The sequence below is a fragment of the Dermacentor silvarum genome, chromosome 6 (genome assembly GCF_013339745.2).
Source record: "Dermacentor silvarum isolate Dsil-2018 chromosome 6, BIME_Dsil_1.4, whole genome shotgun sequence".
Taxonomy (NCBI): domain Eukaryota; kingdom Metazoa; phylum Arthropoda; class Arachnida; order Ixodida; family Ixodidae; genus Dermacentor; species Dermacentor silvarum.
Window position 1 is genome coordinate 108,132,238 of NC_051159.1, and position 25,819 is coordinate 108,158,056.

The following is a 25,819-nucleotide window of genomic DNA, read 5'->3' on the forward strand; positions in this document are numbered from 1 at the left end:
GAAGCTGGTTTCAAATTCAGACATTCGAAAGAAAAGCCATTCCAGCCAATAGGTTAATAAACATAAAAAAGGTGAACAAATATATATTTTTCTACATTGAAATCAATAGATAGCTACTACTGGCCTAGTTATTCACTCATTTCTTATGCAAACGTTATTGCAGCAATATCCTTGTTTTATTAATCCGTGAATCCTCTCTGAAATTACCAACATAGCTTCTCATGATATATAATAGTTATTGCTTAACGTGTGATTTTTACATAAACTAACAAGCATTCATGGCGCGTGATGATGTTTGTGCTTGCATTATATTGAGTGGAAAATCGTCTTGAATATTGTAATCTTTGATGCACTACAAATATCGCTATTGATTCTACATATCCCTAAAATAGTTACCTTCAATCAGTAAAACATGAGAAGTTTATGTTCTGGTGAATAGTTGCCTCTTTCATTACGTAACTACAAGTATGTAAATATTTATCAGTAAGTATATTTGCTGTGTACGAACCAGCGAGCATGCGCAATAAATATTCCTAAAGTTACTTTCATGTTAAAATTCGCTCATAGTGTTTGCGCTCTTGCAACACAGGAAGGCGAAAGACGAGTTGCACATCCGTAAAGCGTCATGTTTGTTTTCTGACATTCGCTCGTAATTATGAAATGAGGTGTACGTACACAATGTTGCACTGTTAGCGTTTCATTTATTTTGGTTTGTCTTGTTTTTTGCTGCGTAAATTCCTCACGTACCCTTTACCTACACGCCGTGGTAGCTTAGTGGTTTTGGTAGGTTGGACTGCTAAACTCAAGGACGCGGGTTCGATTCGCGGCCACGGCGGCTTACATTTTGATGGAGGTGAAATGCATAAAACACCCGTGTACATAAATATATGTGCACGTTAAAGAACCCCAGGCGGTCGAAATTACCGGAGCCCTCCAATACGGCGTTTCTCATAGCCATATTTTGATTTATGGATGTAAAACCCCAGAAATTATCATTACTATTATTACCCTTTACCTGTGCTCTCAGTTCTACATGATATATGAGCAAGTTCGACACGCTGGGATCAAGATTGGCATTCAACACGTTCTTATCGTCACACCCACACCATCAGAGGGATTTCTGGCCGAAAAAGCGGGTTTGCACCACACGTGATATTGTTGTCGTTAATCGCGACGTGAATGCAAGTATGTCAAGTTACTAATGCCATGACCCATCAGTCATCTTAGTCACGCATCTGTGCCTTTCCACGCTATACTTTGGAATATATACCAAGTGAACGAGACGCGAGAGTTACGTGGTTTGTATTTATTTTTGGTACCGCGGCCCCACCGACGGACACATTCCGCTTCCCAAGAGCCTGTTAAGGATTTCGCCTTAATAAAGAAACAGCAGAGCGCCGAAGGCAGTCTTATAAAACAAACCGAATGCACGAAATAAAAGAAAGGGAACGATAGGGTGTAAAAGCGTTAGCATGAGCTAACCATATTTTCCACGTTCTCCTGGTTGTCATCGCGATTTCCAGCTTATTTTCTTCTGCAGCACGTTCACGTTGCTCATTCACGCGTAACTAAATGAAGTAAGCGCGTGGAATGCGTTACTCAAACAGCCGCGTAAGCGCGGACCAAGCGAGCTAGAAGGAAATATACAAAATACTCGTATTCACAGCCAGCAAACGCGTTCTCTGGGCGGTGAGTCACTGCGGTATTACGTTGCGGTGACGTGGTACTTAATATATCCCAAATTATTGCGATGTTGGCTAATAGCAACCAAAATATCAGGCTGGTAGCAGACGCCCGCCGCCTTGGCGCGGCTTCCGCAGCGGAGAAAGCCCACGGGTCCGGTACAGCAGCGCCGCGGCGCGGGAGTTCACACAAAAAGGTCCTCGCTCCTCCCATGTATTCGCGCGGCGCTTTGGACACTCTCCCATATTCTAGGTCACTCTAGCCGTGTTGCCACGTCGTCAGGTGGCGCTTGCATCAGAACGCGGAAGCATCAACCGGTCAGCAGTCGAGATAAGCAAGAGACGTTTATAGTGTTGGTGAAAAAAAAAAAAAAAAAAAAAGCAGGGAAGGGATTGATGCCACTGGATCCGTTACAGGGATAGGTAGCGGTAAAAGGTAGATATTGAAACAATGGCAGTGACCGTGGCGTTATAGTTTCGAATTCGCCACACGTCCCTTGCGTAGGCTCACCCAGTGGCCAATTACGTGGGCTATTTGAGTAGGATTTGCGTTCTTGTTTTCGGCATTAACTTGAAGTAATGTTAATAATTCATTTTGGTCCGCATGTCTATTCTCTACATCGCCCTCTAATATGATTTACTTTGGCTTCTTTGAGAAATGGAAAGCTTGTGTCGATAGAAACCTGGTAGAGCAGTTGCCCGGCAAAAAGCTCGAGCCACACTTGAAAGCATTGCCATTAATTTGCAGTCATAACGCAGTGATCGTAAATGGCGCTAAGCGCGCATACACAATCAAAAATTGCATCTTTTTTTCGCTCTTGGATATACATATTATTCACATGGGTGATTCAAGTGCTTCCAATTTAAGGAAGTTATCAATTCAGCATAATAATTCTTGGCTCGCATCGACTCCGTTAAATCAAGGTTTAACTGCATATCTCCGCGCTAACGCTGAACGGGCTATTGTGGAACTCTCGGCATTTGTTCGGTGGAAAAGATTGTCCCTAGCCAGTAGCGCACACAGGATCTCTGCCAGGGGGTGGGGGTTGACAGTTTGCCCATACCATCTAAACAGCACTAATTTCAATTTCTTCACGGGAAATTGTAAAAAAATGCTCTTTTTGCGAGTGCAGACAATTGCGCGTCTTACATCTTAGTTGCAGTACTCAAATGCACAAGGAGAGAAAAGGGGTTAAACAAAAGGGGGGGGGGGGTAGGTCGGCCTCAGGGGGGGGGGGTTACAACCCCCAAATCCCCCCCCCCCCCCCCCCCCCCCCCGTCGGTGCGCCACTGTTCCTAGCATATGTGTCTTGGCAAAAGCAACCCACCTGCGATTTCATAACATAAATCTGTATGTTAGCTTAATATTCTAGTTTAGTTCCCTCATAAGTAGCGTGCACTTTCAATGTGATTTGCGTTATAGAATTCACTCAGAACAAGTGCAGCCACCGGGCTCATATGTAAATGTTGTATACATATGACGTTGAACGAATTATCACCTGATCGCTTTATGAAACCAACAAATACGATCATATGCCATTTAGTTTTCCTAGGATGCAGTACGGCTAAATTCGAAAATTACTTAAAGCATACGCGAAAATGGCGCAAAAAGTCTCGATATACATTGCAGGTAAATGCGAAATCGAAACAAGAACTGGCATACCAAAACCGAAAGCAATGTTTAGTTTTGAATGAAGGCGGCAGAGGCGCGACGGGCGCGGCCTCTTTTTCCGATTGGTCCGCAAGAGCGAAGGCGTCCCCAACTCGGTTGCCATAACAGCGCTGTAAAAATTCAACATGGACCCACCATATTCGGCCGGAGAGAGTGCTCGGGAGAGTTGTTTGGGTCTGTGGTGTACGGCTTGTCAAACGCACGCCTCGCCTAGCGACGATGTGATGCCGCCGAAGAGGATCACCGTCGTCTGACAGTGCGCGGCTACAAGGTTCGCTTCGCAGACTCAGTGGCTTCGAGGAGAGTTGGGCATCTCCTATGAGTGTTTTCTCGGATCTGATCCTGTGCGGGGCATAACGCGATGGCTGGGCAGCATCGGAAGCAACGTGGTTTACGATGGTTCGTGCTCGCCGTGTCCTACGTGCTCATCGGCGTCTCCAGCACCGTCAAAGGTCAGTTCCTGGACGTTGCAAAAAATGCCCCCTCCACTGTCGTCTGCTTTTTAAACGCGCACGTGAAGAAAAAAAGAACTGTTGTGGACAGTGTAAACAAACGGGTGCGGGACTTCGCTTCGATAGGCGAGCGGCACTCTATACTGCTCGTCCGTGCTCTTAAAATAGGCTTAGTTGCCGTCATCTGTCGGCTGATTTCGTTGCGGTTAGCATCTCTACGCCCATAATTCTCGATCCATCAGCATACGTACAGTTATTTACGTTAACGAGACTACTTTGTGTACCGCCGTTAGAGGGATAGCGGCATTTGTTCCGCTTCTCCTCGACTGACTCATCCGGAGGAGCATCCTTTCAGTCCGGAGGAGAGAATGAGGAAACGTGCGTTGATACGCACCGGTAGTCGCGCACGTTGCTTTGCTCACCTGAGCGTCGCATTGGCGCTTTGATTACGCAATAAAATGATACGTTACCCGCCGATTTTGGTCAGAGTTAGCTGTCTCTTGTTTCATTGTTTGAATGGGAGCGGCTCCCGCTGCCGCTAGATCGATCCCGCGGCAGTGCGTGCTCGCCGAATGCTTGACAGGTGAAGCTAGCGTACCCTGCTTCTGTTTAGTTAGCTACACCACACTACACGACAATTGGCGCGAGTACGTGCTTTATGCGCACCTCATACGCAGCGTAAGACACTTTTATTTGAAAGGAGTTTCTTATTTCATATTACGGGTACGCATGGTGCTCGCGCTTGTTCGTTGTGTTTGCTGAGAAGACGTTCGTATAGTTCAGTGTCCGGCTTGTCATGTAAATCGCTGGGTTGCGCTGTGCCGAACAGAATAGCTGTCGATCGCTAAACAGTAGATTTTAGGCGCGAACACCGGCACGGTGTACAGGTAAACTAGGCTCTTGGGATACGTAATTCATACTTATCGCATTTCGCGCTCATTCTCATATAATGGTTGGAAAATCGAACGACTGACTTCATGATTCATCTGACTGCGTTGTCTTCGCAATATATGTGCTTAAAACACTACGCATTAATGTTCGAGCGCGCAGAAACATAAAAAAAAATAAAAATAAAACAGTGGCTGAAGCCAAGTGCAATCCTTCACGGATTGAAAAAGTAGAAAAGAAGGGGATGGCTAAAAAAAAAAAAAACTGTAAGAAATGAGTGAACTTGCCGTATATATATATATATATATATATATATATATATATATATATATATATATATATATATATATATATATATTCATGCGATCGCGCAAATGAAAGCATGCCCCTTCCGTTAGCGTTTTACAATAAAGAAAAACGGTTATTTCTATTCACTATTGTTGCAACGAGGTTGCAAGTGTCAGTTCACCGTGGGAGTATTTATCTGAACAAAACTATTAAAAAAGGTAATAATGATTGATCGATAGCGTTTTGCGTCCCAACGCAACACTGGCGCTATGAGACACACCGTAGTGGAAGATTATTTTGCCCACCTGAGGTCCCTCACGACGTGCCCAAGTCACGGCACACGAGCGTCTTTGCATTCCGCCCCCGACAAACTGCGGTCGCCGCGATTGGGAGTCGAACCATCGACCTCAGTAGCCGAACGCCCAAGCCGCTGAGCGACCACTGCGGCTATGCAGCAATAACAACTTGCATGATAATGTTTAAAAAATCCCACTCTTACTAAATTTCCGTTGTCACACACACACACACACACACACACACACACACACACCACACACACACACACACACACACACACACACACACACACACACACACACACACACACACACACACTACACACACACACACACATATATATATATATATATATATATATATATATATATATTCTCATTGCGCTCAGTTGACACTGAATGTTTCTCTTTGTTGCTTCTCGGAAGTGTTATATCTCTCGCTTGCCTGTGTATACATATACGCGCGTCCACATAGGTGAAGGCGGTGGTCCGGGCAGCCTTTTCGCGGAAGCACAAAGGAAACAGAAAAATAACGAGACGGGAAAGGAAAGGATATCTTCTGGCTTCCGAAGGACTTCACAGGTCCCCTATCTATTACTGCCAGCGCGACGTCGCTTCCGAGGGGCGTATATGCACCCTTCATCTCGACGTCTCTGTCTTTCCGCCTTTTCTTTTTTCTTTTTTTTTCCCCTCTTTCTCCCACACCGGCTTTTTTTCTTTTACTTTCCCCTTCGTCGCTCGCGGTGCATTTACCTCGTGATCGATCATCCCGAGGCGGCGGTTCGCGACAGCGCTCGGACGCCGAGGCTAGGAATGGCAGGGGGGACCCGGGGCCCGCGCGAATGCAGCGCTGAAGCCAGCGCCTGCTACTACATGACTGTCGCGCAGCTCGGGAGTCATGCCGGCGGAACCAGAGGCTTCCGATAAGCGGCTGGGAGCACAATAGGGCCCACTGCGACACACGACGTGACCGCGGCCTAGCTCCTCGCCGTCATTTTCTCCTTCCTGTCCGGTGTTTTGCTGCGCAGGGACGCGCGCGCGCGCGCGATCGGCATTGCCAGTGTATCCAGCGTCGTTAATTAGTTCTCCTCATCTCTCAGTCGCGTATATCTATGGCAGAAGCGCCCTCTTGGATCAGCGCGAACTCGCCTCGTGACCGACCTTGTTTCTGGATCAGTTTATATAAAGAGTCAGGTAGGTTGGCGTGAGCTGCTATACTGCACATGGAGAAGGGGTAGCGGTGGCGTAAGGGTGTGATGAGGGCTATCTATGCATGATGGCAGCAGATGGAGAGGATGGCGCAACGATGGAGGCAAGTTGAAGATATGGTGCTCGTCATCCAAGGAGCTCAGAAAAGCCATTCAGAAGAGTCATCCGAGAAGCCACGGGGGTTCCAGATCTTGGCTGGGGTCACTGATTCAAATGAAACTTCATAAAAGGGCGTCAAAGACAGGCTGGAGTGGGAGCTTCTGGTTATCAAATGAAGAAAATCATGAAACTTAAGGGACAATAAAGATGCATACTGAGTAAGACCGTTGGCGACGCTGTTTTTAAGTTCCCGCGTTGGCTCGTCGTGACGTCACAGATTTCGTCAGTGGCTACTCGGGTATAGAGTTGATAGTGCAACGGTAAATAAGGAGCACGTTTAATTCTAAGATGTCGGAGACTCGACCTGCCGAGTTTAGAGAACTTCTTTCGCGCGAAAACGGCCCAAATGTAAGAATTAATGTATTATTTGAAGTACGTGACTGTCACAGTGACGTACGGCGCTGATATTGCGGCGAGAATTTTAAAAAAAACCATGCTCCTGCCTTTGTTTTCTCCACTTTAATCAACCGTTAATCAGCCACGTCCCGTTGCTACCTTGGCGCAGTAATCATGCGTCGTTACAGACAAATTGTTTCCGGGAAACCGTTGACGCGAATGCATAAACAAATCACAGCATCGCGAGAAGTAGTGTGCACGTGCTGCTCAAGCGAGTAGGGGAACTAATGAGGGTTGTACAAATAGGATATTGTGTGGCACAGGGGCTTCCTATTTTGTTCCTCCTTTTGTCTGTGTTGTTATGCTTATGCCGTCGAGTCCCTACGCGGCCTATCCGTAATCAAGGAGAGGTGCCCGCAGTACGATTTGCTTCATTCAGCTATAACTCTCTGAAGCGCCTGAACGCTGGGAGGATGATCGGTCGGCGATTTCGAGGAGTAACACAGCGGCGATCGTGACATTTGTGTTACAAGTTAACTAGCTTATGATCCTTTTTACTGGCATTCTCGCGAGCTAACGTACATGCACTAAAAATGATGGCAATTTTAAACTCAACTCGGGCTTTAGTGAGCCATGAGTGCTGTATATAGCCGCTCCTATAGCTAGCTACATTGCCGGCCGTGCACGATGGGCCCTTTAGACATTGCGCACTGAATCAGTGCGTCCAGGAAGACTTACCAGACCTGGCACGCCTACACTGCCCCAATCGCGTGTGTATTCGCCTTCCCGTGCGGCACGCACCGTACTCCAACGCAACCTGGCATCCGTCACTTCTCGGGATGCCCCACTTGTCGCCGCTGTATAAATAAGCAGGCTCGTCCTCTGCGTATGTATATTCAGAGGCTCCCAGAAAAAGAAGAAAAAAAAATAGGAGAGGGGAGTGGGTACACGCACTCAGCAAGCGCCAGTGGGCCACTTATATATGTAAGTTCACGCTTGTGCATGCGGTGCCCCATACTCGTACGTAACGATGTGTAGGCGGAGGGCCGGATACGACCTGCGCGCGCGTCCCCTCGACCCGAGACCGTGTCTGCTCGCGGCCCGAGTGCATTACGCTCCGCGACGTGTTCCAGCCGTCCGATGAAAGCGGAGAGCGTCATTAAAACGCGCGGAAATGAAGGAGACCGTGGGAAATGAATGTCTGGCCTGCGTCACCCGCGCGTTCCTGGCGTTTCCTGTGCGCCCGGGAGGCCCGGCGTCCCGAAAGCCAGCCTGCGGTCCTGACGGGTGCCGAAGGAACGGTTCCTCTGCCAGCTATGCAGGTTCCTCTGCCAGCAAGGGTTCCTCTGCCAGCTAGCGACGCGGTTGAAAAGAAAAATAACAAAAGCGAAAATCGGTAGACCAATGCGAACGAAATCGTCGCGCGACAAACGTGTTCGCCTTCTGCCTGATCTAAGAGCTTTCATACCTCCCGCGAGAAGCACTGCATGCGGGCGCTGTGAAGCGAAGGCTTTTCGAAGAACATACAGGGCTGCGTGAAGAAATTTTGGCAGAATTGAACTGACTTTGGGGGTTTGTGTTCATAAAGCAACGCAGTGCCTCAGATTATGCGAGAAAACTTTAGCTCCGGGGCCAACTCCGATTTTTGTTGTTGCACCCTCGACTGCAGCAGGTCAGCGCAGCTGTGCACTAGCGAGACTGATCATGATGGGCAACTCAGGATGCAATGCGTTTAGAGTTACAGCATGCCTATCAAGGAAATGAAAACACCGTCGACGGCGATGAGGAGATTACGAAACATTCAAGCCTATAACCCCCCCCCCCCAAAAAAAAAATAATAATAATCATCATACAGAAATAATAAGAACGTGTGATATACAATTGCATCTCAACAGAAAGTCTAACTGAAAGCAACAGGTAGTCAAAATAAACGCAAAATACTGTCGTGCTATAGCTTGTAAATAGGAAATAATTCTTCACTTATCTTTATCTTATACCCTTAACAATATATTTATGACTCTTGGATAAGGCGGGCTATAAGTTGGTCCGCGTCGGACAGCGGTAATTTGAGATTACTTGACGTATTTTTGCCCTTCAGAGTACGGATAGGGATTCGGTTCGTGCAATAGTAGTGATGATGATGACCGCCCCTGTGCATAAGGAAGCTCAGTGGCGGGCAAGTGAGCGCTCCACCTCTCCTCTGCCTCCACATCCGCCCCGCGCTCTTGACGCCTCTGGGCGCAACGCACTTTCGCTCGCTTTCAACTCCTCGGGATCCGGCCCTTATTGCGCGCTGTAGCGAACCGCTCGCGGGATTCCCGCCGACGCCGCACGCGGTCTTTCTCGCTTATATCCCTTCACTCTTCGTTCTCCCAGCAGGAAACTCTCGGAAGTAGCTTATCCTCGCCTTCGCCCAGCACGTAGTATACTGCACCCGCGCGCGCGCTTGATTTATGGCGACCGACGGCTGCCGCGGCGAGCCCCGAGCGTATCAGTCTGGCGGGGCGCGAATCAGCATGCAAAGTCTGGCACGCATGCCGTCGCCGACTCCACCCGCGCGCGCTAGCTCCTCGCGACGTCCGAGCGCTGCCCTCGAAGCTGGCCGGCCGCATTCCGGTTTCTTTCAACGCGGCCGCGCGCACGCATACAGCGCGCCGCGCTTCGCCTTTCGACGTTGCGCGGCCGCGACCCGCTCGGCGCGATTAGTATGCGCTACGTACGGGTCCAGAGACTTCGCCATGTGTAGTGCAGGCCGCGATAAAAGCGGGGGCAAGGGCGGAACCGCCTGCGTGTAGAGCCCCTAATAGGCGTCTCTCGTGTGTAGCAGCAGCAGCGGCGGCGGCGGCAAGTAAACACGATCCATTTCGGGCCCGTTTCGCCCGCTCGTATATGGCTTTCTAAACTGGCCACTCGAGGAAGAGGTCCCGAGATTAAAAAAAGCGGCCGCGCTGTTGTATGTATGCGCTAGAGATCAACGATGCGGTGAACCCTAATTCCTGCGTGTCGCCGACGAGGATAGCAAGCCTGTTTCTTTTCGCAACTCTATACCCCGGCGATGCCGCACGCCGTTCCGTTCCTAAGTGGGTAGAGGCGTACGGCCGGCCCGTGGCCGAATTTTTTTAGATAGCCGGTCCGTATCGCCCCGACTCTCTCGGTCTCGGACTCGCTTTTAGTTGTGCCTCTGGAGGGAGCAATACGCGAGTCAGTTGTACAGTATAGAGAAAAGCGGACGCTTTAGAAGCGCAATAAAAATTGGAGCAGTTTTCTTTCCTGAAGTTCTATATCTTTCAAGGATAGGAAAAGATATATCCACTCGAATACCTACATTCGATCTTTCTTTTTTGTAACCTTGTGACCATGTCGCGGTAGGCGAATACTAGTGAGATAAATTATTTGCCGGCTGACTGCTACTAAACCACTTAAGGCATATAGATGCTTTGGTTCACTCAGTAATCACGACACTTCGCGCGATAAGGCAAGTGCTGTCGTGCGTATGTTTGCATGTTTTCTATCGTTGGTACACACTGTCGTACATCAGTTCAGTTACCTCATGATGTCGTGTGGGTCCAAATCGAAACCGTGCTCGCGCAGTAGCATTCGATCACCTTCTTCGATCGCGGGTTCATCAATCGCTTAATGCGTGCCAACCTTCCAATATACCGCACATGTGGTGGCGCAACGCGCTTCTCATCCGCGCTGCGTTCCAGCGGCGGTCTTCTCCGCTGGTGCAGCCGCGGTCATCTGCAGCCCGCAAGTCTACTGTTCGCTTTTCGGCCGTTTACATGAACTTGACGCGAGCGCTACGAGGCGGAAGTCAAGGTGATGCATCCCGACCAGACCGCGTTCTGCCTGTGCGCTCTGCTTTAGGACGTCATGCTACGTGGACCGAAATTTCCACTGTCAAGCCCAGCGTGACGAAAGTGCGCTGCTCCGCTGATGCCAATGGGGATGCTCCCTTACTCGGGAGCATCCCCATTAGATTATTTATTTCCTTTCTCTCTTGCGATAGTGAAAAGCAGAGTGGCTGCCGTGCTGTCTGAAGAGCCTTACTTGAAGAGGCTGCGCGCGAGACCAGGTTAGAAAGTACTATAGACGAAGAAGAAATGGCGAAGAATGCGGTTCGCTCGCGCGCTCTGTCTTGCTCGTGTTTCGCGGCGGGACGTCCCTTCTCGCTGACGCGCGTGTTCGGGCCCAAGTACGAAAGGGCCACCTGCATTCGCCTGCGTTGCTCGCTGTCGTCTTGGCATGATGGTGCATACTAACTGCGGCCAAAGTGAAGAGACGTGTCGGCAGACTGACACGAAAAGGAACAAAGAAAGAGAAAAAAAATGAAGAAGAAAGAAGGCAAGTAAGCTTTATCAAGGAAGGAGATCTGGAGCAGCTTACTCCACAGGACTGACGCTTGTTGCTTGAGGCAGCGCGTAACGACGCAGAAAACTTTGTTGCCTTTCTTCGAGTCCGCTCGTTACAGCGTGCCGGCGTAGATTCGGTGGAGAGGGCAGTGGTCATGTTTGCAGGGTGGGGTTCTGTAACAGTCCACCTAGTGGACTGTCCAGTTTGACCGCTGCTGATTGGCTGCAGCTGCACGAGTGAGGAGACAGGTGCCCCCAGCCAGTCTCCTCCTCGCTCGTACAGCTGCAGCCATTCAGCGACAGCCGAAATGAGCAGTCCATTAGGTGGACCTTAACATATTACCCCCCCCCCCCCTTCCCTGGAGGGAGCAAACTACAAGTAATTCTAATAGACCAAATTACCCACGGCAATCATTCCAGTGCTGAAACACTGCGAGTGCTACTGTATAGCCTCGCCACTTCAGCCGTGGCAATGAGCTTTGAAGGCAACAGTACGTTTTCCAAGGAGGCTGGAAGAAGCCAGCCATGGCAACTATTGTTCGAACCATTCATTGGAAGGCTGTCGTTGACTCGCTCGTTTGATCTTTGGCGTAAATGGTCTTATAGAGATATGTTCCTGGCGCTCTTTCCTAATCGAAGCTGTGTCCTACAGCTGAAGATCAGCCGTATGGTTTGTGAAGTTAAATTTGGTTACGTCGCAATGGTGGAGGCAAGCGCGGGCTATAGGTACTTTAAACGAACGTGCGACTTGATCTGCGCGCAACTATAGCGCTGCCGATCGAATGTCGCGATGCGCGAGCCCACTAATGCTCTACAACGTCGGATGGCGTATAGCACAGCTCACTGCCCCAACTGTCAGGAGATAAGGGCAGATACAGAACACGTCTTGCACTCATGTAACACTGCCATTACCTCTCCTTGTTTCCATTACCCTCCCTCTCCTTGCTGGAGTGCTTGGCTTCAATCGGACTCGGCGGATCATCAGCGGGCCTTAGCGGAGCAAGCGCTCTTCTTTACTTAGCCTTAGTGATGGCCTTAAATAAAGTTTTTTTTTTCTCCTCCTCTTCCTCCTCCTCCACGGGCTCTGAGAATCAAAACGGCGCCTTCTGAAGAACATGGTGGTAGTGACAATCTACATGATTATGCCCTATTTAGTGGCACAAACCCGCTGTGGTGGATAGGCCACGAACAGTGTGGCAATATGATAAAAAAGGGAAAATAAATTACTAGTCGAAGATGAAAACGAAACCGATAATAAATGAAATGAAATAGTGTATAACAAGGTAGTCAGCCTTGCATATATAGGTAGAGTAACATGAACTTAATATTAAAAAAACCCAAAGGGTCGACGTAAAGAATGAGTAAGTCAAATTTCGATTAATAATATCAATAATATCTTTTTGTGTCGCAGAGGTAATTATGCATGGGATCGGCAAACGTTCCTGTGGCCGTATCCTAATACCGATGCTCCAAGTGAAAGTAGAACAGTACACCAGATTACGAAGCGGAATTTCCAAACATCGTTTTCGTTAAAGAGACTGACAACCGATATTTATGGACCCAGTTTTTTATGGCGCAACGAAAAGCTCAGCCTGGGTAGTGTTTACATCCTGCAGCGGTTACTTCCAAAAGTGCGTGGATATTTTGTAAGCAGAATTTGTCGATCTGAGCAGCCTCTCCTCCAGCAACGCTGAGAAGTGATAGCGATGCCGATAGCCCGCCTCGAAAATTGCGAAAGCCGGACATCGTCCTGCTTTCACTGGAGGAAGTGCAATCGTGGTTAACCACCTATATTGTCAATTTCGGGCCACATTTAAAGGTATATATACTGGTACAATAAGTTTGCGTTGATGTACAGACCTTTCTTATAGCTGCACCACATTTTTTTCACAAGTACACGCCTACGTCATGGCTGGCTGGCCCCCGTCATCGTTATTCAGTCGATAGACGAGCCAAGCCAAGTCATCGGAAACGAAGGCGAAGGCAGCGCCACTTCTTTGCTCACTACAAACGAAGGCTTATTTGCACATTGTAAAGTAGAAAAAACTTACAATAGAAAGAATGCTACTGCATTTCAATATTAATAAAAAGCCAGGAACAGCATACACTGGTAGAAGGTCACGTGGTAGACCTCTTAAATAGGTTCATACTTTTGCCGCATGGGGCGCCAAAGGTAATTTTTCACGACTTTTAGTGAATCATTAAAAATATAAATCCACGTTTAATGAGAAAAACAGGGCCCGTTCTAGCCAATACGATAGACGATCTTTCCATCCGCGGGGTTATCTCAATTCATGTTCGGAGTGGTTGTCTGTCCCTTTAAGAAGAAAACCGCCGACACGACAGTAAAAAGTGATCGATGGATGCAGGCTCACGGATTTTGACGTAACGAGTGCGCGGGTGAGCAAAAATACCGCTTGCGCGCACCGCTTTGATCGGTTACTGTGATAGTGCATCATTCACAGAATAACGCAAGAAAACGGTGCAAGAGAGACGCGATCTATCAAACGAAACATCAAAAGCACCGGCTGTTCGCTCAGCCTGTACACTGGCGGCAACTGCTTAGTCCACTGCGAGGTTAATCCGGCACGAAGACGACGACACCGATGGTGCGGCCCTATAGGCGCCCGGCCGACAGTTGACGATGACGCCCGGGCGCACGGCCAAGACGCGGTCGTGCCCGATGCACCCGGGTGTGCGTTTCAAGAGGCTCCCCTTCTACAAAGTCCTGGCCAAACTCCTCATACCGACGCGCCTCGAGACCAGCGGAAGCGCAGACTGGCAGCAAATGCGTCTTCATTTCCAGTTCGGGCCGCAGCACTTGACGGATATTCGCTCGTCGTTGACGCATACAGCGGCATCGATTCCGGAGTTCGAGGTGCAAGTGCACCTTCGGTTCCGCTTGCTGGGCAGGAGCCGCGAGCAGGACGACAGCTACCCTTCCGATCTGGCCATAAAGGTCAACGACCGGACCGTTGCACTGCCAGCGCCGATTCCCTCCAAGGTCGCCGGCGGAGCGACCGAATGGATACACCTGCCCATCAACATCGTCACCTCCTGTTACCTGTCACAGTCCGTGAGAAACCAGGTTTCGGTAACCTGGCGGCCCGTACGCGACCGCGAGTACGTCGCCGCTGTGTTCCTGGTGCGGAAGCTGTCGGTAGCGACGATTCTCAGCGGGCTGCAACAGAGAAGTACGCAGAGTGCAACCCGGACGAGAGCGTGGGTCAAGAAGAAGGTGCAGCGCCGGGCAAATACCGACGATATCGCGGTGACGAGGTTTCACGTTCCGCTCGCGTGCCCCCTGAGCCGGACGCGAATGAGCGTCCCGTGTCGCGGTCGTGCGTGCAAGCACCTGGAGTGCTTCGACGCGTTCAACTACCTGCAGGTCAACGAGAGGAGGCCCGCGTGGACGTGTCCCCTGTGTGGCAAACCGGCCGCCTTCTCGTCGCTGGTCGTCGATCAGCTGTTCGTAGACATCGTTGCGAGGGCGCCCGGCGACTGCGCCAGCGTCGTTTTCCACAAGGACGGGTCCTGGGCTCCGTCGGCGTCCCGGAAGGAGGTTTGTAACCTCGACGATGACGTCGCCACTACCGCTTGCGCGACACCGCCTTCATCTACTGCTCGGAGTTCACCACCACCTTCGAGGTCCTCGCCTGTCGAACGTTTCGAGCGGCCCAGCAAGCGGCCTAAGGTGGAGGTTGTTGACTTGACCGAGCTCAGCAGCAGTGACGAGGAGGACGGGGCCGGTGCTGCATGCCGTGAAGTCTAGAGGCGCTAATGCCTGTGCGGGTAACACCGGAACACTTGCCCTGGACCTATAGCGGGAACCTATAGCGAAACGTTCCCGGCACCACTGCATCCTGCCTCCACCCTTGTATCATCTGTGGCGAGATGACGTCACCACAGGGATCGGCGATGCATCGCCGATCTCTGTGGTGCCACATTTCAAGTGGGCGAAGTCGTAACACGAAAATGCAAGCATTAATTAAGTACTTCAGTTGCCCAGTATCCATGAGCATGTGGATGCAGCGCGTTATTTTGATTCACTTTTATGGCACCGTTTAAACGAGTCGCACAAAATTTGGCGTGCCTTAATATTAACGTGTACGACTGAGTGCAGCCGCGTATTTTTCACTGCTGCGTCGAAAGTGCCCATCGGTGTAATGACCTGTTTTCTTGGCGCGAGCATTTATATAAATGGGGCTTTCCGGATTTTATTGCTCTCGTGCTGCAATGCTAAGAGTAGTTAGGTAGGATGAATCGAGCGGCTCGGTTCTGAATGGATTGCAATGTTTTGTCATAGTTTGATTGGAAAGCCTCAAAAACAGGGGGCACGGGCGTATACTTAAGTTTGAGACGTAGAATGGCTTATATAGACACAATTTCACAGAAGGGCAGATGAAAGGTTATGACGTAGCAAAGTACTCGGCTAGCAGAATTTTATGTGGTTGGTACGACCGTGGGTATGTGCACACAAATGTATATGTGAAAGAATCTGCATGCATGAGTTATGCTGCAATTAATGTAAGATTTAGGGAAGATAAGTTACGATGGTGGTGGAAAATAAAGTTCAGCAATGTGGTAGTCTGGGCACGCTGGTATTCCATTTTTAAGAACTGTACAAACGCACGGAAAACGCGGACGAAAGAACACACACACGCACGCACACACACACAAAGAAAGAAAAGGTGGAAAATAATTGGGTTTTACTTACGTTCAGTGTCATAAGCCTGGTTTTACACAATTCTTGTATCTTAAGAGAAGAAGCATCGCCATCGGATGCTTCCAGAGCTTCGTTAACAATTCACTATAAAAACTTATCTACAGGCACTTTCGGCTTCGTTTTCAGGAGGCCATTGTGTCGTGATGTCTCGATGAGCAGGACATTTCAACGTTTTGACACGCACTCCGGCTCACTCGATCGGTCGCCTCGTTTTCTGCTACTCATTGTGAGGGCCGATGTAGCAGCATAGTGGACGGCCCAGCTAGCCGGAGCGATTGTGAAAACGTCCCTGTGTGCCTGTGTCCTGCTCCCATATACTGTGTCGTGACGTCATGAATCAGTTTCCTCCTGGGGAACGAAACCTTGCCACTAGGGTTCAGAGCAGTGTTGTACGGAACGGCGTTCCTGGAACTAGTTTCTTTTGGGAGGAACGCCACCGTTCCATTAAGGGTCGGTGGAACTGTAACGGTAACTCGTTACGTTTACGAAAGAACGGCAGAGGGAACGGCGTTCCTTCTGTAAACGTTCCACGGCATTGAACAGACGTACGCACGTACGCAGCACATCATGCAGGCCGGATGGGCGACCGCGTGAGGCGCAGAGAACTACCGCTTGCCTGTCACGTGACTGTGGTGCATTCTTTTGGTGAATTCTCCGCTATAGTTTTTTATGACTAGGGTTCAAGATTGTCACGTGACGCTCCCTCCTGTAGACCATCAACATAAAGGCAGAGTTGGCTGCGGTGACCAAACCAGCCAGCGCAGATGTTGCCACCTCGTCCGCGCCCGAAGATTTCTTCTCGTTCGGGCACCAAACCCTTCCAGCCGAGGAACAGGATGAGCTGTCGCGGTACCTGCTGGTACCAGTTGACTACCCGCTGTCACAGATGAACTTCGAGGGACTGTACCGACTTCTCCTCAAGTACAGCACGGCAGTACCCTCAAGCGCTTCGGTGGAACGGCTCTTCAACGTTGCCATCGAATTGCTGACGAAGAAACGGGTTCGTCTGTCGGAAACGCAACATCGAGATGCAACTCTTGCTGAGTTCAAACAAGGGACTTAACTAAGTTGCGAATATGTATGGTGGAATTTTTCTTCCGCTCATACTGCAATATTGAATCAGCATTCATTAAACGCATATGTATTGTTCCTTTCGATGCGGTTCCTTGTGCAAGAAATTTAATAATTTTGGTGCATGGTGTTCGAATCTTCTGCTTTATCACAACTTTCTATTTGCACATCTGAAGCGCAGTATTCTGATTGCGCATTTGACGACCGAAGTGAAAGGTGCCATATGTGTTGCATTGTAATAAACGAGAGCCAAAGTTGCAGTTAGACATGCCTGGAGTATGCCCGGTGCTCCCTAAACAAATTCGTCTAGGAGCGTTTGATTGGATTCTTTTTATATCCAGATAATCTGCTGTCGGTGGTGTTCAAATTCGTATAATATACGTAGTTAGATGCGAGTTCTAAATTGCTCACTTCATTTCGCCTCAGGATTATCTGACACTATATTTTAATTTAAAAATTGTCGCAGTTTCACCCGAAAGGCGTAGCATCAATTGCGATAGCAAATTAGTAGAGAGCTATACGGAGTGAGGATAGTAGTTTTTATCAGCTGTATAAACTTGGACATGCAGCAGCACCAGCAACGCGCAGAACTGTTGTCGACGCCGTCGGAGTTTTGCCCGCGTTCGCACCGAACGGGCGCGGCGTTGGTGACTGTTGCCGGTGCCTCTGGGGGCGGCTCGGAGGTTTTCGACGGTGGTAAGTGGTTCTTGAGGGAAAGGGAAAGGTTGGCGCTATCTTCTGCAGCCCTTGAGGGAGCACGGCTCAGCGCCAACGGGGAGGGGTAAGTGGGAGCGAAAGAGATCAGAATGGGACACTCGTCGAGCAGCGTCGGAAACCTTACCCACCTTCTCGCCTCGCAATGTTTCTATATAAATACGCATTTGGTGCCGCAGCTAAACGTCGCCTCCCTTCCCTCCCTCCCGTGCCCCCACGGACTTTTGCGCGACGGAAGATGTCGCGTTTGCTCTCTCTCTCTCTCTCTCTCTCTCTCTCTCTCTCTCTATATATATATATATATATATATATATATATATATATATATATATATATATATATATATATATATATATATATGGTGATTGTAAAGGAGGAAATAGACGCTTAATTCTGCAGCCCTTCGGGGAGCACGGCGCAGAACGCGCGTTTGCTCTCCGACGTGCGTTCGCTCCCCGTGAAAGCGCGCGTCCCTTGCGCCCTTTCACTCGCACATACAGCGTCCGTAGCGCGGCGACGATTTCATCGCCGTTTACGTCATACGGAACCTCACGGCGACGACGCCGCCGACGGCAGAAATCCGCTTTGGAGTGTCCTATAATTGCTATCGCAATAAAAAAAAAAATCAAATGTAACGTTAATGTAACGACACATTCCAATGTTCAAAGTGTAACTGGAACGCGTTCCTTTCGCATTGAAGGGACTTGTAACGGGAACTCGTTTCAATATTGGGAAGGAACGAGCTTTCGTTCCTGTTTTTGAGGAACGTGTACAACAGTGGTTCAGAGCTCCGGGACTTTCATTGAAAAAAAAAAAAAAAGTGAATGGTCGGAAATAGCACCCCTTTAACTTTTCTTTGAACCCGCCGTGGTGGCTTAATTAGCGGCTATGGTGTTGCGCTGCTAAGCCCGAGGTCGCGGGATCAAATCCCGACAGCGGTGGCAGCATTTCGGCGGGGGCGAAATGCAAAAACGCCCGTGTCCCGTGCATTGGGGTACGTTAAAGATCCCCTGGTGGTAAAAATTAATTCGAAGCCCCCAAGTACGGTGTGCCTCATAATCAAATCGTGGTTTTGGCACGTAAAACCCCAGATTTCATTCATCCATCTCTCTCTCTCTCTCTCTCTCTCTTTTTTCATTTCGCCCCCACCGAAATGCGGCCGCGCAGCGGTCACGAATCGAACCCCTGTCCTCGTGCTCGACAGCATAACGTCGTAGCCAGTTGGGGAGTGAGTTGTAACGCGGACAGGAAACGAGGACACGAAAAGGCACAAAGAATACACTGGCTTACCGCTGCCTGCGTACATTCTTTTGTGCCTTCTCTATAGTCCAATTGGTCCCTGTCCGGGCTACAACTCGCTCTTTTCAATATGAACAACCAAAAAGCCCACATCGCCACACTCATTGATTAGGGAGCTTGGGATAAAGCGTAAGATTCGAACGTCATGCGCCAGTTCCAACACGTGTTCCCCTAACGTCTGGCTAGTGCGTAGACCCACTTTGTTATTACGGTAACCTTATGCAAAAAACAACAAAAAAAAAAAAAAAAAAACATGGCGGGGTAACGGACGTATATTTTGACGAGGGCACCAAACAGGCTTCCTTGCATAGGTGCCCTTAGATTTTATTTTTAGCCTTATGTTGAAAAGGAAGCGGGGGGGGGGGGGGGGGGGTGCAGGCGCTGAAACCGTACATTAAGTGCCCACGCATAGCGCCGGTAACGGGACGGCTTTCTGCCGGCGAAGCGCAGCGCTGTATAATACCCGAATAACCCTCTCTCGTCTTCGTACCCTTTGCTGCGGTATTACGGCCCCATTCTTATCGCTGCGTTGCGATTATCGTCACACACACAAGCACGCAACGTGCAGCGTTGAACATCGGTTTGTCAAAATGGACCCCGTATCATCCACTATATATATATATATATATATATATATATATATATATATATATATATATATATATATATATATATTACTCGTCGCTTCTTCCTCATTGCTCGGCTGTCGCTGCCGCTTATCGGAGGCGAATTACCTACTCCTGTTTTACAAAGAACATTTAGCACGACCTCACCGTGCGCATCTGAATTAGCACAAATAGCTGTTGGCCTAAATTTCTTTCATTCTATTCACTTTCGTTCCATCCGCCGCTCAACGAGACGCGACGAGAGGCACCAATTTTGCCCCCTCTCTGTATGCGCACGTGTAGGCGTGTATTGCGCGGGAAGCGCAGCGGTCATGATTGCCGGACGGCGGTAAAGTGCTATAGGAATGATACTTGAGCAAAAGTTCATCATCGACGAATGATAAAAATTGTCAGTTTCGTCCGAAGGCGACGCGTTGAAAGCGATATGAAGGTTTAGCGGCGTGTCGTCAGTCCTTGTCAGAGCTTTCTGCTGGAAACCTTTCTTACTATGTGCAACCAACGAGCTCAGGCAAACACTGTTCTCAAGGGTTAGCGTTCCGCTGAAGGCGTCTCAGTAAGCTGTCGTGATGAGGAGCACAGCCAACGGCGCTCCGGGCGTCGCATCCTATAAACGTTAAATTCTGGGATTTTACGCCACGATATGTTTGTGAGACACACCGCAGCGGGGACGCCGGATTAAATTTTCTTTGACGTGCACCAGATGCACGGTACACGGTCGTTTTTGGATTTCGCCCCCGTGCAACTGGGGCCGCCGCGGCCGGGATTCGATCCCGCGCGCCCTCGGGCTTATAGCAGCGCAACGCCAGAGCGCCACCACGGCGGGTGGCATCGCATCTCAGGAGCTTCAAAAAACCTGCGACTCGAGCGTCGCCTCTGGGACCGCTTCGCTATTCACCTCCACAAGCATTTCCCCATGCTGGGACAACCGTTCACTGGTTACAACCTACGATGTGTGTACATCATCAAGAGGCGGCAGTACTACGATGAGTTGAAGGACAAGACTGCATGCGCGGACAAAGAAAAGAAGAAAAAAAAAAAAAAAAAAAGGAGAGCTCGAATACACCGGTCGGTGGAAGTTCTTTGACTGTCTCAGCTTTCTACGGGTTAATTCACTCAGAGCCCCTTCCGGACTGCTGCCGTTAGTCCACTACTTCACTTCGACAAAGAGCAGCTAATCGAGCTGGAGGAAGATAGTGACGATGTGCTCTTGGACGACGGCGACGGGAGCGTAGTGGAACTGGACGAGCCTAGCGCATCTTGGCCCGACAGCGTCTCGGTGCCCCCTGAAAAGCAGGGGGTTGCCAACGATGAGCTCGCAACCGACGATTGCGTCGAATACTTGAGGTGCTTTCGGCTCCGCTGCATGCCGCGAAGAAGGTCCGGCTTTCCCTGCAGCCAACGTTGATGTTAAGCCACTTCTCACTTTAACCACGTGCAGCAGCGGCGGCAGCAGCAGCAACAACACCGGGCCGCTTGTCGATAGCATGCAGTAGCCGCCGCCGCCGGCTACTACAACGAGTGCGACCAGTTCGGCAATATAATTGCTAATTACATGCGTCGCCTCTCGGATGAGGACATGCTCGAGTTCCACTGCCACAACACGAGCTGCACGAAGGACTTGATTCAAGTGTTTCACGCGTTTCAGCGAAAAGCGGTCACCCGCGAAAGATAAGCAAGTACACGGGTCAATGCGGTAATGTCATCGCGGCATATCTCAGGATTCTCAGCAAGCATTGCCACGAGCGAACTGCAGAAAGCCTGCTCTGTTTCATACTCGAATTTATTCGTGGATGGAAGCAAACAGCTATGACTTCACATTTTTTTATTCTAATGACATTGTCCGTATACTTTTTTCAAATGTTTCCATTACTGACGTAACGGATGCGTAATTTTCATCAACTGGTGTGTTGCCCCGTCGGATGTAGTCGCACTACGGTGGCTAGATGGGTAGGTGTGCCGACCGAGCGTAGTTCACCACTTCTCCGCATCATGACGCAAAAGTGGCGCTGCGGACAGTATAACGGCTGAGCTGCGCGCAATGTCGGCTGCGCTGTGTAGACGAGCAGCGTGGTTGATAGTATCGCTGCCTCTGCTCTAGCTTTGAAGTACGCGTTATTCAATGCCGTTTTGAGCAGTGTAGGCGAAGCCAGAATGGGGATTTTGTCAGAAGGCACGATATGCTGAAGTTAATTTTCTAGCTTGGCGATTGGTCACATTTATTGGTATAAACACGGCGCTCCAGCCCATTGCATTAAATACGTAGGTGCATTTTTTCATGCATAAAACAATACTGCAGTGGTTTTATACAGTATATCAAAACGTGTTTACGTGATATTTAGTAAGTTCTAATATTTCAATTTCGAGAAATCCAGCTATTGTGTTTATTGCTGCTTCAGTTACGGTATTTAAATTATTACGAGACGAATTGTGTTGGTAAGTGCATATGGTTCACTGTTTGGTTGCAATAAAATAAAGCAATACGTCTTGGGCTGAATTCATGAATATATTTAAAATACAAGAAGCGCTCTCATAACTTGAGTCAGCAAACGCACCAACATAAATAGCTTAGCGCCAGCAAGGTCGCAACGTTGGTCCACCACATCACAACATTCTTCACAGCACACGCCTCCGCTTCAGGTGATTCCTCTTCTCCCTGTTGCTTTCGCGTGCCATGTTCTTGCCCTTGACAAGAAAGTAAAGGCCTGTAATTGAATAGAACTTCACAACATCGTTTGTGATCTCTTTCTTGTGCCGCTTACAGCCGATCAAATTCGGAGGATTTAGCTGCAGAAAGGATGCAAATTCGGCGATACTGTTCCTTCGTAACTCATTTAAACTGAAGCACAGCTTGAAGGCGTCTTCGAGCGATGCTACCAGTTTTTTAGTGCTTCAGAAGGGAGCAACAGCCCTGACCTACTCATTCTGTTGAATTCAGTACGTAATGTCCCTGAACAATCGGAGCACTTGGTTCTTGCAGGAACTTCCTTGCTACATAGCCTGCGCTATATTATAATATCAGCCTAGAGCCACTTTTCTTTTCCCTTTAGCAGCGCAGTGGTGCTCGATGACGCAGGCGCTGAGCACCTCGTGTGCGGCTTGCAAATTTCCAATGTCGATCGAGGAGCTCAGCGACGTACGCTTTTCGGTGTACCGCTTGCTCATTAACGTCGCCGATACTGAGCAAGCTACTGAGCAGCCCGGGGCGAACATTTCCGCTGTCTTTCTCACAAATTTAGAGCCCGACTTGCAGTTCGGAGCGAAGCAGTAAATCTCCTTGGTGGTCTTCTTTGGTGGAGCAATGCCGCCGCTAATCTCGCCGGTCATTTTTCCGACCTGGAACATTGCACATCGCTTAGGAACTTGCGAACAGTACGAGAGACCCGGAGCTCTTCACCTTTGAAACTGACACGAACAGACGACATACAACTATTCCAATACGGGCTTCATTTTTATTTTTTGCTCGCCCCCAGCCCCCTGTAGCAGACGACGCGCGCAGGGGAACCGTTCTACTGACTGCAGCGCCAATTTTGCGTCATGACGCGGAGAAGCGGTGAACTACGCTCCAGTCGCGCCGGTCGTCACACCTACCCATCTAGCCACCGTAGTTGCGCTTCAATCGGATGGCCATAATTGATGTCGTTGCCCATTGGTTTGGAACAGCATCTCAGCCTCGCTACAGTGTAGCCTCGCCTTCGTTGACGTCACGGGCGCGCTATTCAGCGAAAAAGACTACGCCTGCGCACCAGACTGATCGGCTATAGAAAGCGCGTCGAGTCATCGCGAGGCAGGGAAACCAGGAAACAGCGCTAGAGCCACGCGACGAGAAGAAACCGACTGTCTGGCCACCGGAGCGCCGGCCGAGTTCGCTCAATCCAACTGCGACCGCTCACGATGAGTTCCAGGGGCTCAGCCAAGAGCCGCAGCAAGCGGCCGTACTCGGTGCACCACCGTGTGCATTTCAAGAGGCAGCCGTTCTACGAAGTCCTGGCCGTGCTCATCCAACCAACGCGCCTCAAGACCGATGCGAACACCAACGCGCACAAGTGCCTGCCGTTCCAGTTCCTGCCGCATCATGTGAATGATATTTGCAAGTCGTTGACGCGTAACACGGCAACATCGACGACTGAATTCGGGGTACAAGTGCACCTTCGGTTCTGTTTGTACGACAGGCACGAACAGGATGACAGCTACCCTTACGATTTGCGCTTGAAGGTCAACAATAAGCCGTTGGCACTGCCAGAGTCGATTCCCGTCCATTCCTCCGGCGGGGTGACCGGACGAATACGCCTGCCTATCAACATCCTCCCTTCCTGTTTTCTGGAGTCTTCGGTGAAAAACAAGGTTTCGGTGTACTGGCGGCCCGAACTCGACCGTGAGTACGTCGCCGGCGTGTACCTGGTTCGGAAGCAGTCGGTAGCGACGATTCTTCGCGAGCTGCGGCAGAGAAGGATGCAGAGTGCAACCCTGACGAGAGCGTTGGTCAAGAAGAAGGTGCAGCGCAAGGCAAATTGCAACGATGTCGCGGTAACGAGTCTTCAGATTTCACTCACGTGCCCCCTGAGCAAGAAGCGAATGAGCGTTCCGTGTCGCGCAGAAGAATGCAAGCACCTGCAGTGCTTCGACGCGCCCACCTACCTGCAGGTCAACGAGACACGGCCCACGTGGACGTGTCCCGTGTGTGGCAAGCGAGCCGCCTTCTCGTCGTTGGTCGTCGACCAGCTGTTCGTTCGAATCGTAGAGGAGGCGCCCGGCGACTGCAACAGCGTTGTTTTCCGCGAGGACGGGTCCTGGACTCCGTTGGCACCGCAGGAGGTTTGTGACCGCGGCGACAACGCCTCCACTTCCGCAATACCGTCCTCGTCGACTGCTCGGTGTTCAAAACGACATTCGGCGTCCGTGTCTAGCGACCAGGTTGGGCGGGCCAACAAGCGGCCTAAGGTGAAGGTTGTTGACCTTACCGTGGAGGTTATCGACCTCACCGAGCACAGCAACGCTGACCAGGCGGACGGTGGCGTGTGTCTTCGTCCAGAACATGCAAGTACTGGGAGGGGACCTAGTGAGACGCTCAGTACTATTTCACCCCCTCTACCCCCACCTCGCGTCATCTGTGAGACGCCCAGTACTAGTTCACCCCCTCTACCCCCACCTCGCACCATCTATGATGACTTTTCAGCACCGGACTTTGGGGAAGTCACAAGCAGTGCCGCACGCAAGTTTGATCTGCGCAGAATCATATTGTGAAGGACATAGCATAGGCTCCCCAGCGGCCTTCTGCCATGGTAATGTGGATGTAGCGTGTTATTCTTACTCGTTCCATTGGCGTTGTTTCGAGGTGCTGCACAAACATTGTGTGCCCCTTCAGAACGTTTACGGCTGCAACAACTACCTAAATTGTCTCTGCATTGAAAGTGACCATTCATGTTAACCCATTCTCGTGTGCGGTATATATTTTTAATGTAAATGGTGCATCTCGTTTGCCGTTTGAAGCACGGTCCCCTTCTTTGTATATTTTTTTTCCTAGTTTCCACGGCTATGGAAGTCGTCTTTTGTGCCGATGAAATCCAACTGAGATAGCAAACTGAATCCGGATTATCCATGAGCTCGTTCTAGTGTCGTGCAGAGCGAGAAAAAAAAAAAAGTATGTGCTAAGTGCTACATCTCTGCCCCCTCTCCCCCCAACTTTGGCTTCAAATGGGGCAACTGACTTTTTACTTAACAGACTGGCTAAGTGTGCCGGCGTTCATGCTTTTGTATCATTTGTATCATCCGTTGCCGAAAGATAAATCATTTTGCTGCCTCTTCTGCGTCATTGGTGTCGAACTGCCTGCCAGAAATACTATAGTGAGCCACAATGTGTATATATATATATATATATATATATATGTTATAAACCATAAACATTGCCTGGATGTCCATTAGATTTTTCAGTTGGATATTCAATACCTCTACAAATAGATCTAGCTTACGTAAAATCTACGTAGGTGGTACTGTCAAAAGTCCTCTTTTTTTATGTTGAAAAGATGTTATATGGATGTAATTGCTGGACATT

General features: G+C 49.6%; 3 protein-coding genes across 5 annotated transcripts in view; all 3 read left to right on the top strand.

Moving 5' to 3' along the window:
• Positions 1–3,465: 3,465 nt before the first annotated feature.
• LOC119455825 (neogenin) overlaps positions 3,466–25,819 on the top strand; it is a 303,156-nt gene continuing 280,802 nt past the window's right edge. For all 3 annotated transcript variants that reach the window (XM_037717303.2, XM_037717306.2, XM_037717305.2), the window contains exon 1: positions 3,466–3,806. In XM_037717303.2, coding sequence (XP_037573231.1) covers positions 3,716–3,806 — 91 coding nt within the window. In that variant the 5' untranslated portion in view covers positions 3,466–3,715. The remainder of the gene's footprint in view (positions 3,807–25,819) is intronic.
• Positions 13,782–15,930, top strand: LOC119455828 (E3 SUMO-protein ligase PIAS3). Its single transcript, XM_037717308.2, has one exon. The coding sequence runs from the start codon at positions 13,979–13,981 to the stop codon at positions 15,104–15,106; it is 1,128 nt and encodes a 375-aa protein (XP_037573236.1). The 5' UTR covers positions 13,782–13,978; the 3' UTR covers positions 15,107–15,930.
• Positions 23,435–25,391, top strand: LOC119455827 (E3 SUMO-protein ligase PIAS2). The gene has a single exon (XM_037717307.2). It carries the CDS (start codon positions 23,662–23,664, stop codon positions 25,009–25,011), a length of 1,350 nt encoding a protein of 449 aa, XP_037573235.1. The 5' UTR covers positions 23,435–23,661; the 3' UTR covers positions 25,012–25,391.

Excerpts from the sequence above, each read along its gene's own strand:
- LOC119455828 (XM_037717308.2), top strand. The coding sequence starts at position 13,979 with ATGACGCCCGGGCGCACGGCCAAGACGCGGTCGTGCCCGATGCACCCG.
- LOC119455827 (XM_037717307.2), top strand. The coding sequence starts at position 23,662 with ATGAGTTCCAGGGGCTCAGCCAAGAGCCGCAGCAAGCGGCCGTACTCG.